The sequence below is a fragment of the Rhinatrema bivittatum genome, chromosome 1, assembly GCF_901001135.1.
Source record: "Rhinatrema bivittatum chromosome 1, aRhiBiv1.1, whole genome shotgun sequence".
NCBI lineage: Eukaryota > Metazoa > Chordata > Amphibia > Gymnophiona > Rhinatrematidae > Rhinatrema > Rhinatrema bivittatum.
In genome coordinates this window covers 539,012,412-539,028,700 of record NC_042615.1, presented here as the reverse complement: position 1 = coordinate 539,028,700, position 16,289 = coordinate 539,012,412, and the positions used below count along the sequence as shown (strand labels likewise).

The 16,289-nt window shown below is 44.0% G+C and overlaps 1 protein-coding gene across 1 annotated transcript in view; it reads left to right on the top strand.

Annotated features, from left to right (window-relative positions):
* DNAJC25 (DnaJ heat shock protein family (Hsp40) member C25) overlaps positions 1-2,942 on the top strand; it is a 33,594-nt gene extending 30,652 nt beyond the window's left edge. Inside the window, exon 4 of the mRNA XM_029614630.1 lies at positions 2,047-2,942. Within this exon, the coding sequence (XP_029470490.1) occupies positions 2,047-2,169 (123 nt within the window). The 3' untranslated portion in view covers positions 2,170-2,942. The remainder of the gene's footprint in view (positions 1-2,046) is intronic.
* Positions 2,943-16,289: the final 13,347 nt, after the last annotated feature.

Below are 16,289 nucleotides of genomic sequence, written 5' to 3'. Positions count from 1 at the left end.
GCTATGTCGCTATCTTGGATTCCCAAGACGGTCTGTTCTGATGGCTGGATACAAAGAACCTTAGAAGCGAGAGACATTGTGTTTTATGGTTAAGCATCTCTGAAAGATTTAACCTTAAAGGTTGTGCTTCTGGTAGCAATTTATGTTTCAAGAGTTGTATTTCAAATCTTCAAGTTCTCATGCAGGGATCCTAAAGTTTTCTCCAATGAGACAGTGTCGATCCACAAGGTTCCTTTCATTTTTGACTAAGTGGTTTCACAGTTTCATCTTAACCAGATGATGTTTCTCCCTTCCTTCAGGAAGGGATTCCTCTGTGGAGAGTGACAAATATTTTCACCGATGGAAGTCTGCAGGGTGCTTCTGCATTTCCTGAAGATGACTAATTGCTTCAGGAATTTTGATTTGTTCATCTTGTTTAGTGGATGAAAGAAAGGAGAGACTGCTTCTGAGATGTAGATTGCTTAATGGATCAGGGAGGCCATCTGCTTCACACATGTTTCTTACGGTTTGCCATTTCCCAGCAGCCTGAGTGCTCATTTGACCAGAGCTCAAGCCTCTTTCTAGGTGGAGCTGCACCTAATTTCTCCTTTTGGAGATATGCAGGACAGATACTTGGGCTTTTCTGCATTCTTTCACAAAGCATTACCCTCTGCGTGTTCAAGCCAGAACGGTTACTACATTTTGGCTTGGCCATTCTGAAAGCAGGCCTACCAGTATCCCACCCAGTCTGAGGGATGGCTTTGGTACATCCTACTTGTCTGGACTGGCCTGGCGGGATGATAAGGAAGGTAAAACTGTCTTGTCTCCAACTTCCTTTCCTTGAATCCTGTTGGACCAGTCCAGGACCCTCAGAGACTGCAGGTTCTTGAACTTCTCTATCTTTTTTGTGGGTTTATTATCCAGTTTTACTGAAGGTATCAGTGTATATAGTTTAATTTTTCATTTTAGGAGCCCTATGGGCTGCTTGCTGGCTGGACTCTCAAGGTGTGGGTGGATTGCAACTGTGTGTTTTCCTATGAAGCCTCCTGGTGGATGGAGATGTGGGGAGAAGTTGTTTGTGAGCTTGTTACAGAATTAGGAAAGCAGTGGACCCTATATAGAGTGACGACAGAAAATCAATTACTTTCTACATCCATCTGCTGGTAGAGGAGTATAATCCACTTGTCTGTACTAGTCTGAAAGGACTCAAGGAAAGAAATTTCACCTTTATAACAGGAAAGCAAATGGTTGCCAGGCGCATTCCCAGAATCCATTTTAATAACTGCACATAGTGATGATTCTAGCACTGTGCCAGAAACCCATGGCTGTTGCTTTCACTCTGCTAGGTACTGTGACAGTCCCTGCTGTTTTAGTTTTACACTAGGGTAAAAAAAACAAAACAAGACATGGCTTGTGCTGTATTAGCAGTAGTCTGCTCCTTGCCTTTTGAAACTAGGATGTTAGTCTGGCTCAGTGGCAGTGCAGTGCCTTGTGGAGAGACCTGGGTTCAAATCCTGCTTTCAGGTCTTCTGCTCCCTGGTCAATTCAGAGCCCCGGGGGGAGGAGGGAGTCCTAGTCATTGTGCAGTGGCGATACCTAGTGGCCAGGCTTGGAGCCCATGATTGCAGGGATTTGGAGGGAGTCCTGAGGCATGGCCCCCGGCTGAGGATTGTTGCCACACTGACTGGTTTAAAGTAACTTTGGAAGGATATAAAATGGGGCAAAAATGAGGTAGTTGGCAAACAAAGGCCCAGCACCCAGCCCTGCTTCTGATTGAGCTGGAAGCCTAAAAGGAGCAGGAGCAAACTGCCAGGTTAAAAGAAAATAAAATGCCTTGAGTGCCACTGTTTTAATGTATATGAAGCCAAAAACTCTCCAGGCAGGCTGCTTGCAGTAACTAGTTTACTTTCTTTTCCATTTATCTCATGGTAAAAGATCTGGCTCTAGTTCAGCTGACTGCACGTCAGTGAGATAAAATGTCACATTTTTGTCAGCACTTTTAGCCTTGGGTAGGCATCAGCATGGCATCTGATTTTGTTCGTTACACTCACTTTCCCTCTGCTGCAGATGTACAAGCGTGAGCAAGACGAAGAGATAAAGAAGAAGATGGCGCAGGACCCTCGCTGGAAGCGCTACAGGAGGTGGATGAGGAATGAAGGACCTGGCAGATTGACCTTTATAGATGACTGAGATTTGCTGAGCAGCCCTTTTGGTGCTTCCTTGAGAAATTATGTTCAGAACTTAATTTATCAGAGGTTTTTATCCACTGTGTCTTAGCAGTGCTCTAAAACTCAGGAACCTAGTTTGTGGAATAAGATGGCAAAATATAAGGGAAAACTTTTTATAATGAATTGTATTTTTTCATAAACTTGAATTTTGTCCAGAACTTTAGATTCTGCTAGGGGGCTGCATTTTATTGTTCAAGGCGTTTCCCTTATAAACACTTCAGACTGCCCTTTTGATCATTGCTGCTGGTTTGGTCTTTACATTTTGTTCCATATATTGTCGCTGCTGAAGCTATGCCGGCACTTGTTTGTTCACTTTGCATTTGATGCTTCTTGTATGACATTCAGTGAGAGTGTGGGTCATGACACCACCATGGCAAGACACGGTCGGCGAATACAGCCTTGGGGGAGTTTAATTCATGTGTAGTGCCCCTGTTTGACATTCCTTCATGTGCTATGATTTTGATAGTCCCATCTGGACTTCATATCTGCTCAAGCTGCATCTGTCAAAGAGCACAAACTTCCCCCCAACCTTACACAACAGAACCCCCCTCCTCTGTCTTGCCTGTCCTTTTGCACTAGGGAAGGGACAGTCTGCTCTCTCTGTTTCAGCTGTTGCCAGTTCATGCTATGCATTGTGGTCATGGTATTAGCTAACAGGCTGCCTCCCTCTTTTACCTTCTTATGTAGGAAAGGCTGGGGGAGGGAAGATAGTTGTTTCCTTGAGTAATCTGTAAAGACTAGGAGCGTGAGGGAGGAAAGCAGTCTTGCTCTCTGGTTGATGTCAGAGTTTCTTAGCTGCTCTCGTATGAAAGGAATGGCTGAGGTGTCTCTAAAGAGAGCAGAGGGGAGCATGTTAACATTTAAAAGACACCTGATCACATGTTCAGCTCTTAGCATATTAAATTTAAAAGCCTTCAGACAGTGGCATTCTTCTAGTATGGACCAGCTTTGAGAGGTGGGAAATGTAATGGTGTGTTACACCCACCAGCCATTCCCGCTGCAGCCTGGAAAAGTAAACTTCAGGTAGTACGCCCAGTTTCCAGAGGTATTCGTTACCTTGGGTATGCGTCTGCTCAAGCCCCACTCCTTTCTCTCCTGCTTTTCCCACTCCCTGCTCCGTCCTCAGACCTTTCTCTTCTTCATTGTTCTCTCTCAGAATCCGCTGACTTAAAGCCAGCTGGCTAACTAAAACCAGACCATTATCTGACAACCTAATGGAAAATGAGATTACAGTAAGAAGAAAAACAACTAGAAATGGAGCTCAGGAACAAGGGGGTTACTATTATTCATTAAATGGAAGCTTTGATGAAGGGAGGCAGTTAAAGTTTGAGGACTTAAAAAAAAAAAATGGGAAAATGGAAAGGCTGGCCAACAATGTAATATGATGAATACTAAACTGCCCAAAAAATGTAGTTCAAATTCTTAGAGATTTTAAAGCTTTCTGCACATTATGGAGCTGCTCCAGCATTTGTGATGAGCAGCTTGGAGTCTTAACTTAGGCGGGTGAGGGGAACAGGTTCTCTTGTCCCACACAGACTGAATTTTAGAGGCAGTAACTTTTCAGTTAAGTTATTTTCTCTCTTTGAGGGTTTGTAAGGGTATATTTTAGCATTAGGTATCAGTTGGAAGTGCAGAGTGGAAGTGGAAGTCCCCCCTTAAAACTGTGCTGCACTGCACGTACTCAGTGTAGCACCCAGGGAGCAATGTTGCTTAACAGATCCTCATCCTAGAAATCATGGAGCAGGCCTGCTGAATCCAGAACATTTGCAAAGGGCAAACGAAACAAAAAGTTAGTAATGTACTTTTAAATTGTGCATTAAAAATAAAAGTAGCCTTTCTGTTGTGTGGTGGGGAAAAACCCAATACCTGTAGCAAAACGCATCAGAAAGGGCAGAAATGTTTTTGCAGTTGCCCTTTTGAAATATAAATGTGATGCATGGACAGCAGAAAGGGGAGTGCATATGTATACTTTTTTTCCAATCATCTGTACTTGAGAACTTTGGAACAAGAAACCATTTCCTGCTGCTCTCCAGCTTGACATTGGCCACCATTCAACCTGACCTCTGCAGAGTGGTGAGTGAGTGATATCAGATCTGCTGTATAAGTGGTTTTTTTTCCTGTCAATAAGCAGGCTGATTTAAGCCATGATGAGGGGTGGCATCATCCGGCAGTGCTTAACTGACTTGTCTCTCCTAGCTTGGGCATATGCAGGAGTTCCCGTGCGGACATTGCCTTATGAGCCTCCTCAATCATTTTTTGTCTGAGCACAGCAAAAATGTCTTCTCTCTCCCCTGATAATTTTTCAAATATCTTCAAAGTTTTCATCCTTTTTCTTCAGTTCTTAGTTTTTTTTTCAGTTACATTGCTGCCCTTGCAGGGGCCACAGGGGCACTTTTCAGTGCCTTTTTGCCTCCTTAAGATGTCTGGCAAAAAGAAAAACACAGTGAGTGGGTTTCAGAAATGTCCCTCATCGATGGGCACAAATTCTGGTTCACACTGAGGCAGCGATAGCACAAACAATCAACCTGTTATGCTGCAGATAAATGTCTCCATACCCTCCATGTTCCAGGACTTATAAGATGGAGGAGGTGTGTAAGTCCCTCCAAGGCCTCAATTCCTCCACCCACAGTGCAGCGTCATCTGCCTCACTGGGAAAAGAACTGAGTTAGGAGCTCCTCAAAATCTGTCCCATCAGTACACTAGGCTGAAGCTTTTGGTCGAGTAGTACTGCCTATCCTGCAGCAAGTGATGAGCAGCATCACTCTGCAAGTGCACTGAAGAAACATAAGTTTAAGCATGGTGCACTGGTACTGAAGAAAATTACTTCAACATGCAGATTGCTGCTCTCTTCAATGCATGGTGCATTGACACCGTCACCTCTTGATGCATTGATGTACGATGCATTGACACTGCCGATGCACAATCCATTGATGCATAGTGTATGGATATATTGTGCCAGTGTCCCTTTGATGAAATCATATCTAATGCTATTGACAATCGTGTTGGGCACCATCTTCCCACAGTTGAAGCAAAGCCACTCGATGCATTCAAAGCAGACTTTCTCTAAGTCCTTGAAACATTGTGCTGTTATGCTGGTGGAATATCAAATGATGCACTGAGTTCCAGAGCATGGGCATCTTGCAAGAATACCCATCAACGCTTATGTAGGGTGACCAAGACCAGGTGCAGGAGGAGATTTTTTATAGCTGTGACGTCCTGTTACTAGAGTGCTTATGCCACTAAGGCTATTAACAGAAGAATCATGTCTGGAAACATCAGATCCCCTCTGTTTTCTAGTACCACATACCTCAAATAAGTCTCCTATTCAAGAACAGAAGCCTGTTCTTGTTGCTGAAGAATGTTCAGGTTAGAAAATACAAACAAAAAAACATACTTTGAAATGTTTGTATGCTAATACCACAAGTCTAAGAAGTAAGATGGGAGAATTAGAATGTAAAGCAGTGAATGTGACAGACTTAATTGGCATGTCAGAGATTTAGTGGAAGGAAGATAACCAATGGGACAGTGCTATACTGGGGTACAAATTATATTGCAATGACAGAGAGGAGCATCTGGGAGCCGGGGTGGTACTTTGTCTGAGATGGCATAGAGAAAACAGGATAAAGGTCCTGCATGAGACTAAATGCATAATTGAATCTTTATGGGTAGAAATCCCTTGTGTGTTGGGGAAGAGTATAGTGATAGGAGTATACTACTGTCCACCAGACCAAGATGCTGAGATGGACAGTGAAATGCTAAAATAAATGAGAGAAGCTAACCAAAGTGGTAGTGCAGTAATCATGGGAGATTTCAATTACCACAGTACACTGGTGCGGGATAAATATTTAATCACCATCAATTTCTATGGTATACTTGACTTAAATTTTCAGAACATAGAAGATATATATAATTCAAACAGGCAACTCCATGAGTTCCAAATAATTCTTTAACTTGGTCCCCCGACACGGTCCCGTGTTTCGCTAGGCTGCGTCGGGGGGGAACCAGGGGTACATTCAAATCTAAAGTATAAAAACAAATACAAGTCAACTCAATGAAATGGTGAGAAAGGCTACAATGTAACATCCATTAAGCAAATGTACATACCTCTGAAATGATACCCGGAGCGCGCAGGCTCTCGCAGGTGTCAGCCATTTAAACACAGGTAAAGGCGCGAACGTGACAGCTCTCGCGAGAGCTGTCAAAAGCCAGCAAATCTCGATGGATCCATCCCTAATCTTTTCAGAGGTATGTACATTTGCTTAATGGATGTTACATTGTAGCCTTTCTCACCATTTCATTGAGTTGACTTGTATTTGTTTTTATACTTTAGATTTGAATGTACCCCTGGTTCCCCCCCGACGCAGCCTAGCGAAACACGGGACCGTGTCGGGGGACCTAGTTAAAGAATTATTTGGAACTCATGGAGTTGCCTGTTTGAATTATATATATCTTCGATGTTCTGAAAATTTAAGTCAAGTATACCATAGAAATTGATGGTGATTAAATATTTATCCTGCACAAGTGTACTGTGATACTTGCTTATGTGCAAGGTTTTGCTTCTCTTCTCTTTGGACTAGATTTCAAATACCCCAATAATTACTGGGTAAATGTAACATCAGACCATGCTAGAGAGAGAAAGTTCCTGGATGGAATAAATGACAGTTTTATGGAGCAATTAATTCAGGAATCGATGAGAGAGGGAGCAATTTTAGATCTAATTCTCAATGGAGCACAGGATTTGGTGAGAGAGGTAATGGTGGTGTAGCCGCTTGGCAATAGTGAGCATATGATCAAATTTGAATTAATGATTGGAAGGAGGACAGTAACCAAATCCACATCTCTAGTGCTAAACTTTCAAAAGGGACACTTTGATAAAATGAGAAAAATAGAAAAAAACTGAAAAGAGCAGCTACAAAGGTAAAAAGTATGCAAGAGGTATGGACATTGTTTAAAAAAAAAAATACCATCCTAGAAGCACCGTCCAGATATATTCCACACATTAAGAAAAGGGGAAGGAAGGCAAATCGATTACTGGCATGGTTAAAAGGTGAGGTGAAAGAGGCTATTTTAGAAAAAAGATCATTCAAAAATTGGAAGAAAATAGGATAAAGCATAACCGTTGGCAAGTTAAATGTAAAACATTGATAAGAGAGGATAAGAGAGAATTTGAAAAGAAGTTGGCCGTAGAGGCAAAAACTCACAGTAAAAACTTTTTAAAATATATCTGAAGCAGAAAGCCTGCGAGGGAATCGGTTGGACCGTTATATGATCGAGGGGTTAAAGGGGCACTTAGAGAAGATAAGGCCATTGTGGAAAGGTTAAATGATTTCTTTGCTTCAATGTTTACTGAAGAGGATGTTGGGGAGATTCATTCCGGAGAAGGTTTTCATGGGTAATGATTCAGATGGACTGAAGCAAATCACGTAAACCTAGAAGATGTGGTAGGCCTGATTGACAAACTGAAGAGTAGTAAATCACCTGGACCTGATGGTATATACCCCAGGGTTCTGAAGGAACTAAAAAATGAAATTTCTAATCTATTAGTAAAAATTTGTAACCTATCATTAAAATCATCCATTATACTTGAAGGCTGGAGGATGGCTAATATAACTCCAATATTTAAAAAGGGTCCAGGGGTGATCCGGGAAACTGCAGACCAGTTAGCCTGACTTCAGTCCCAGGAAAAATAGTGGAAAGTGTTCTAAAGATGAAAATCACAGAGCATATAGAAAGACATGGTTTAATGTAACAAAGTCAACGTAGCTTTACCCAAGGCAAGTCTTGTCTCACAAATCTTCACTTTTTTGGAGGGGTTAATAAACCTGTAGATATAGGTGAACCGGTAGATGTAGTGTATTTGGATTTTCAGAAAGCATTTGACAAAGTTCCTCATGAGAGGCTTCTAGGAAAAGTAAAACGTCATGGGATAAGTGGTGATGTCCTTTCGTGGATTACAAACTGGTTAAAAGAAAGGAAACAGAGTAGGATTAAATAGACAATTTTCTCCATGGAGGGGGGTGGGTAGTGGAGTTCCTCAGGGATCTGTACGGGGATCCGTGCTTTTCAATATATTTATACATGATCTAGAAAGGAATATGACGAGTGAGGTAATTAAATTTGCAGATGATACAAAATTATTCAGAGTAATTAAATCACAAGCGGATTGTGATAAATTGCAGGAGGACCTTGTGAGACTGGAAAATTGGGCATCCAAATGGCAGATGAAATTTAATGTGGATAAGTGTAAGGTGATGCATATAGGGAAAAATAACCCATGCTATAGTTACACAATGTTAGGTTCCATATTAGGAGCTACCACCCAGGAAAGAGATCTAGGCATAATGGTAGATAATACATTGAAATCGTCGGCTCAGTCTGCTGCAGCAGTCAAAAAAGCAAACAGAATGCTAGGAATTATTAGGAAGGGAATGATGAATAAACAATAAATGTCATAAGGCCTCTGTATTGTTCCATGGTGATCGTCCAAGAAAACAAACCGGTAACCGATCCAATGTCGCAGACAGCAAGAAGATAACAAGGTGGAATCGGTAAAAATGGGCTTTATTGAAACTTGCCTGACTCTGCTTGCTCCATGGTAAGACCGCACCTTGAATACTGCGTATAATTCTGGTCGCCGCATCTCAAAAAAAGATATAGTTGCGATGGCGAAGGTACAAAGAAGGGTGACTAAAATGATAAAGGGGATGCAACAGCTCCCCTATGAGGAAAGACTAAAGAGGTTAGGACTTTTCAGCTTGAAGAAGAGACGGCTGAGGGGAGACACGATAGAGGTTTAAAATCATGAGAAGTCTAGAATGGGTAATTGTGAATCGGTTATTTACTCTTTCAGATAATGGACTAGGGGGCACTCCATGAAGTTAGCATGTAGCACATATAGAACCAATCGGAGAAAGTTCTTTTTTCACTCAACGCACAATTAAATTCTGGAATTTGAAGCCAGGGCATATGGTTAGTGCAGTTAGGTTTAAAAAATGTTTGGATAAGTTCTTGGAGGAGAAGTCCATTACCTGCTATTAATCAAGTTGACTTAGAAAATAGCCACTGCTATTACTAACATCAGTAGCATGGAATAGACTTAGTTTTTGGGTACTTGCCAGGTTCTTATGGCCTGGATTGGCCTCTGTTGGAAACAGAATGCTGGGCTTGATGGACCCTTGGTCTGAACCAGAATGGCATGTTCTTATGTTCTTAGATGACACAATGTACTTGGATTTCAGGAAAGCCTTTGGCACAGTTATGCACAGAAGACTTATAAATAAATTGTGTGCCCCTGGTTTGGGTCCTAGAGTGACTGGCTGGGTTAGAAACTGGGAGGCAACAAAGGGTAGTGGTAAATGGAGCTTTCGGTGCGGAAGGGGCTGTTTCAAGTGATGTGCTTCAGGGATCCATTCTTGGACCAGTTCTTTTCAACAGAAGGGGTGTCGGGGAAAGGTTTGTCTTTTTGCAAATGATGCTAAAATCTGTAACAGAGTGGACAGCCAGGAAGGAATGAAAAACATGGAGAGGGATCTACCGAAGTTCAAGGCATGTTCTGCGATCCCCCAGCTAAGATTTAATGCTAAAAAATGCATTTAAGGCCTGATTTTAAATGGCCCACGCGTAAAAAAAACGGGTTACACGCTTGGCTGGACCTTGCGTGCACTGCACGTATTTTAAAAGGGGCCTGGCCACATGCATAACCCCTGTTATGTGCACAAGAGCCAGGATTCAGCAAAGGTGCGGTCCGGGGGGGCGGGCCTGGAGGCTCCGGTACAGCAGCCATTTGCCTCTGTACTGGGGGATTGTGCGCTGGCGCACACAACCTACTGCTCCTTTGGAGGAGCAAAAGGTAATTTTAAAAAAATGGGGGTATCTAGATAGGGGCAGGTAGGAGAGGGGAAGGGAGGTTAGGGTAGAGGGTAGGCAAATTCCCTCCCAATCTGCTCCTTAATTGGAGTGGACTGGGAGGGAAGTGGGGGAGCCCCGATCTCGTCGCCTTGCAAATTAGCTAATTTCTAACCCCCCACCCCCCTTGTGCACACCGCCCGAGATTTTATAACTTGTGCGTCCATGTGTGTGCGCTAAATAGCGCGCACATTTTTTTTAAATCTACCCCTTAGGATGCAAAAATCCAAGGGAAAATTAAAGTATTGGAGGCAAAATTTTTCTAAGCACAAAGGCAGAGCAGGAAATGGGGGAAATTGTGTTTGGTGATCTTAAGGTGACCAAACAAATGGATAAAGCGATAGTAAAATCCAGAAAGATGCTTGGCTGCAGCGGAAGAGGAATGATCAGCAGAAAAAGGGAGGTGATATGGCCCCTGTAGAGGTCCCTGGTGTGACCTCACTTGGAATACTGTGTACAATTCTGGAGACCGCACCTGCAAAAGGATATAAACAGCATGGAGTCGGTCTTGAAGGTGGATACTAAAATGGTCCTTGGTCCTCGTGCTAAAGCATTTGGGGATAGATTTAAAGATCTAGAGGAAAGGGGAGATGGGATAGACACCTTCAGTTTTCTCAAAGGTTTCCATGCACAGGAGCTGAGCCTTTTTCAATGTAAAGGAGGCTCTAGAACAAGGGGTCATGAGATGAGAGTGTAAGGAGGTAGATTCAGGTGTAATTATAAGAAATATTTCTTTACAGAGAGAGTGGTGGATGCATGGAATAGCCTTTCAGTGGCAGTGGTGGCGGCAAAAACTATCTGAATTCAAGAAAGCTTGGGAAAATACAGGGGCTTGCTAAGGAAGTGATTAGAATTACAATGCTAAATTAATTGGATGGATGGGCCATACAGTTTTTTCTGCCATGATGTATGTCTGTTTATTGATGAAATAGTGAATTTGGTGAAGAATTTCTTTACCTCTCTGCCTAAGGAAACTCAAGGATATCTCTATCCTCTGCCCTCTAGTATCACTACTTTTATCCAACAGGGAGGAGTCCCAGTCTCCATTATTAGGGTAAATCCACCTTTAGAAGCCCTCCTGTGAAGCTCTTCATCATATCCAATCCAATTTTTCAGAGGTGGCAGACCAGGTTTTCTCCCCTCAGACAACCTCAAGAATTTCCCGATTCGCCAGCTTCATCACTGGGTGTCCTGGATTTCTGCTCCCATGCTCTTAGGCTGTGAGAACCAGAAGTGTTCCAGAGGGGCATTTCAAGTTTCTCACTTGAATTGGGAGCAATTTTAAATTTAAATAAAAGTTAAATGGGGTGGCAAAATTTAAAAAAAAAAAATTGCCATTTCTGGGTGGGGGAACCCTGTTAATGCCCCCACATTATTTTGATAGCTCCGCATGGGGGAGCTTCCAGAACTCTCTTAAAATATAAAATTGTGAGAAAAACAATGGGTTTAAGAAGGGGGGGAGCTCTCCTGGCAGCCAATGGTGGTTTGAGGTCCCAGAATTAGCCCAAAATACCCTGTTTTAAATGGGTGCCCAAAGCTTCCCAAAGTGCCCACAAAGGACCTGATTGACAATATAGGTCAGGTAAGCCTAATTACCCTCACTCTATGTTTTTAAAAATAGGGTTTTGAGGGGTTTCAGGGGCTCTACTCTGGAGATTGGCAGAAATTGGGAAAAGACCCAACACAGCGTCAAAGGATGGAAAGCCTGAGACAAAAACGCCTGTGAACTTCAACATGGAATTGGGAGACCCTCTCTATGTCTTTATGGTTAGGAACATTTGAGTGAGAAGCTTTACATTTATTATGGTGTCACATGAAATAGTTGTTACTGTAGATGAGATCTGAAACACTTGGAATTACTGTAAAACACTTTAAAACCCTCAAAGAACCATTTGGAAGGGAAAATCGGACTCCATCTGATTCAGTCCTGATTTTATCCTCTGTAGACTCCATTTCGTGACAGGATTTCTAAGACAGGGTGTGAGTGTCTATGCAAATAAGATAGCATCCCTATTTTTGGGGTCAGAGCAGAAGAAATGCTGTGAAGGGGCTGGCATAATCAGACATACGAGTTTTCCACTGATAGAAAAACTAATTTCCCTTACCAGTGTCAAATGTAGCTCTAAAATTCCAAAAAGGTCAACCCTATAACTGAATATAAAGAAGAAAAATATGTTAAAATGTCTCCCAAAAGTCCTCAAAGACCTATTTAAGCTGATGTTAGAGCTGGTGGAGGAATTTGTTCCATGCTGTTACAGTAAGAATCCTGTGAGAGTTAAAGTTGATAGACAAAGCAGAAGGGTTTCTATGTCCCAGTTCTACTGAGCCTGCTGAGAATGAGTAAAAGGTATTAGAAAACACAGCGAGGAAGGCACACATAATATAGCGTTCATGTGTATTGTAGGTGTGAATGTGTAAAAGTGGTGTAGTGGTGTAATTTAGAATGTGCCAGGTAAGAACCAGGATAGGACAGTTAAACTAGTAATTTTAATATCATGGCTGTATCCCATGAAAATGAACATTGGAACATAAGAAATTGCCATGCTGGGTCAGACCAAGGGTCCATCAAGCCCAGCATCCTGTTTCCAACAGAGGCCAATCCAGGCTGCAAGTACCTGGCAAGTACCCAAACACCAAGAAGATCCCATCCTACTGATGCGATTAAAAGCAGTGGTTATTCCCTAAGTCAACTTGATTAATAGCAGTTAATGGACTTCTCCTCAAGAACTTATCCAAAACTTTTTTGAACCCAGCTACACTAACTGCACTAACCACATCCTCTGGCAACAAATTCCAGAGCTTAATTGTTCGTTGAGTGAAAAATAATTTTCTCTGATTAGTCTTAAACGTGCTACTTGCTAACTTCATGGAATGCCCCCTAGTCCTTCTATTATCCGAAAGTGTAAATAACTGAGTCACATCTACTCGTTCAAGACCTCTCATGATCTTAAAGACCTCTATCATATCCCTCCTCAACCATCTCTTCTCCAAGCTGAACAGCCCTATCCTCTTCAGCCTTTCCTCACAGGGGAGCTGTTCCATCCTCTTTATCATTTTGGTTGCCCTTCTCTGTACCTTCTCCATCACAACTATATCTTTTTTGAGATGCGGCGACCAGAATTGTACACAGTATTCAAGGTGTGGTCTCACCATGAAGCGATACAGAGGCATTATGACATTTTCCGTCTTATTAATCATTACCTTCCTAATAATTCCTAGTATTCTGTTTGCTTTTTTGACTGCTGCAGCACACTGAGCCGATGATTTTAAAGTATTATCCACTATGATGCCTAAATCTTTTTCCTGGGTGGTAGCTCCTAATATGGAACCTAACATTATGTAACTACAGCAAGGGTTATTTTTCCCTATATGCAACACCTTGCACTTGTCCACATTAAATTTCATCTGCCATTTGGATGCCCAATCTTCCAGGCTTGCAAGGTTCTCCTGTAATGTATCACAATCCGCTTATGATTTAACTACTCTGAATAATTTTGTATCATCCGCAAATTTAATAATCTCACTCATCGTATTCCTTTCCAGATCATTTATATATATATTGAAAAGCGCCGGTCTATCCAGCATTGATTAAAAACAGATGAGCCTGCTGGAAATTGAGTGAAAATTGTAAAGAGAGTGGATGATTACCCAATCAAGTTATACCACTTTGTATTCCATTATCTCTGATCTGAAATTCAGATACACTTTTGGTCTCTTTAGTAATAAAGAGGGACAAAATAATTCCAGTAGGAGGAAGAATAAATATCTTCTAATTATAATACTCCTAATGGTACCTGGTAAACTGTGATCAGGGTCTCTTTTGAAGCGAAGCACAGTTGGCTTTAGTGAGGTGTGCCGAGGGGGTGACGTTATATACCAAAGTCTTGAAAATGTCAACTGGCTGATGTGTTAACTGGTAGAAGAGTCTCACTGCAGAAGCTGAAATAGTAAAGAGAAAAATTCTACCAGTCAGGATTGTGCAGCAGAGAGCAGAGCTGCTGCTGTCAGTAGATCTATCATTTCACCTACGGTGAAACAAATTAAGCGCTGCAAAGAATTATTGTTCCGCTTAAGCCAGTAAGAGTGAAGTCAGAAAAGCTAGAGGCAATAACATAGGGAAGCAAGCCTAGCGGCTCGCCTCAGCTTCCCCCCCCCCCCCCCCCATCCATACAAAAACACAGTACTCATTTTTATGGCATAAAATAAGGCCGCAGTTTACTGCACACAGAACCCGAGCCCACAATTTAAGATACATCAAAATAAACACCCCACCCCTCCCTTCCCCCGTTGTCCAACGTCCCTTAACACCTCGTCCCAATGGTAAGGATAATCCAGCTCCCCCTTAAACTCTTGCCCTGCAGCGTCCCAGCAAGGGTAAGAGCTCGGCCTGAGCATTAGCCCGCCCCTCCCCCAGCTCATTGGCCATCTCATGTAGCAGCCCCAAAACTACATGAGATTCTCCCCCCCTCCCGATTACCATTTTAAATACAATACTAACACATCACAACTTGGGCTCGGGTTACCGCCACAAACAAGGGTAACCTTGGTTTCCCTTGTTCCCCCACTACGGCCTCCTATATTTCTTTAATCAACTTTTCGAACCCTTCCTGCAGGGCATTATTAAACAAATCGTTGCCTATCTCGGAAAGATGCACCCCATCCCTCCAGAAAAAAAACCCTCCAATACTTCCCACGACCATTCATGTTGAACCCAAAAGCCTCCCTGCTGAAGTATCCACTTCCCTAACTGCCAATTCATTTCTTTTAACCCCTTTTTTCCACACCGGCGCTTGCTGGTGTCTAAATCGAGCAATTATGTCCGACCAACCGACTCGAGTATTTGGCATCCTATTCATTATGGGGTAGATTTTCAGACGAGCGCGAACAGCCTACTTTTGTTTGCGCTCCAGGCGCAAACAAAAGTACGCTGGATTTTAGTAGATACGCGCGTAGTCGCGCGTATCGGCTAAAATCCTGGATCGGCGCGCGCAAGGCTATCGATTTCGTATAGCCTGCGCGCGCCGAGCCGCGCAGCCTACCCCCGTTCCCTCCTAGGCCGCTCCGAAATCGGAGCGGCCTAGAAGGGAACTTTCCTTTGCCCTCCCCTCACCTTCCCCTCCCTTCCCCTACCTAACCCACCCGCCCGGCCCTGTCTAAACCCCCATCCTACCTTTGTCGGGGGATTTACGCCTCCCGGAGGGAGGCGTAAATCCCCGCGCGCGAGCGGGACTCCTGCGCGCCGGGCCGCGACCTGGGGGCGGGTACGGAGGGCGCGGCCACGCCCCCGGGTCGTAGCCACGCCCCGTACCCGCCCCCAAAACGCGGCCGACACGCCCCCGAAACGCCGCGTCGACCGGGCCCGCCCCCGACACGCCCCCGACACGCCCCCCTCCGAGAACCCCGGGACTTATGCGAGTCCCGGGGCTCTGCGCGCGCCGGGAGGCCTATGTAAAATAGGCTTCCCGGCGCGCAGGGCCCTGCTCGCGTAAATCCGCCCGGTTTTGGGCGGATTTACGCGAGCAGGGCTCTGAAAATCCGCCCCTATGGGCTGGATTTTAAAAGGGTTACGCACATAAGGTACGCGTGTAACCCTTTTAAAACGCCCCTGCGCGCAGCCGAGCCTATTTTGCATAGGCTCGGCTGCGCGCGCAAGCCCCGGGATGCGCATAAGTCCCGGGGCTTGCAAAAAGGGGTGGTCGGGGGTGTGGCCATGGGGGCGTGGTATTGGCTCGGAGGCGTGTTTGGGGGCGTGGCCGAGTGCCCTGGCAGCGGCCTGTGTTGGGGCCTGCCGCGCCAGCAGACAGCTGGCGCGCATAAGTTACTACTGCCTGGAGGCAGGCGTAACTTTTCAAATAAAGGTAGGGGGGGTTTAGATAGGGCCGGGGGGGTGGGTTAGGTAGGGGAAGGGAGGGGAAGGTGCAGGGGGTGGAGGGAACGGGCAGCGCGCGCGCAAGGTGCACAAATGTGCACCCCCTTGCGTGCGCCGACCCCGGATTTTATAAGATACGCGCGGCTACGCACGTATCTTATAAAATCCAGCGTGCATTTGTTTGCGCCTGGTGCGCGAACAAAAGTACGCACGCGCGTAGATTTATAAAATCTACCCCTATGTAGGCCAAATCTTTTCTCATTTGTGCCACCAAATCTCAGCACGAAATTTTTCCAATCTTATTGTCC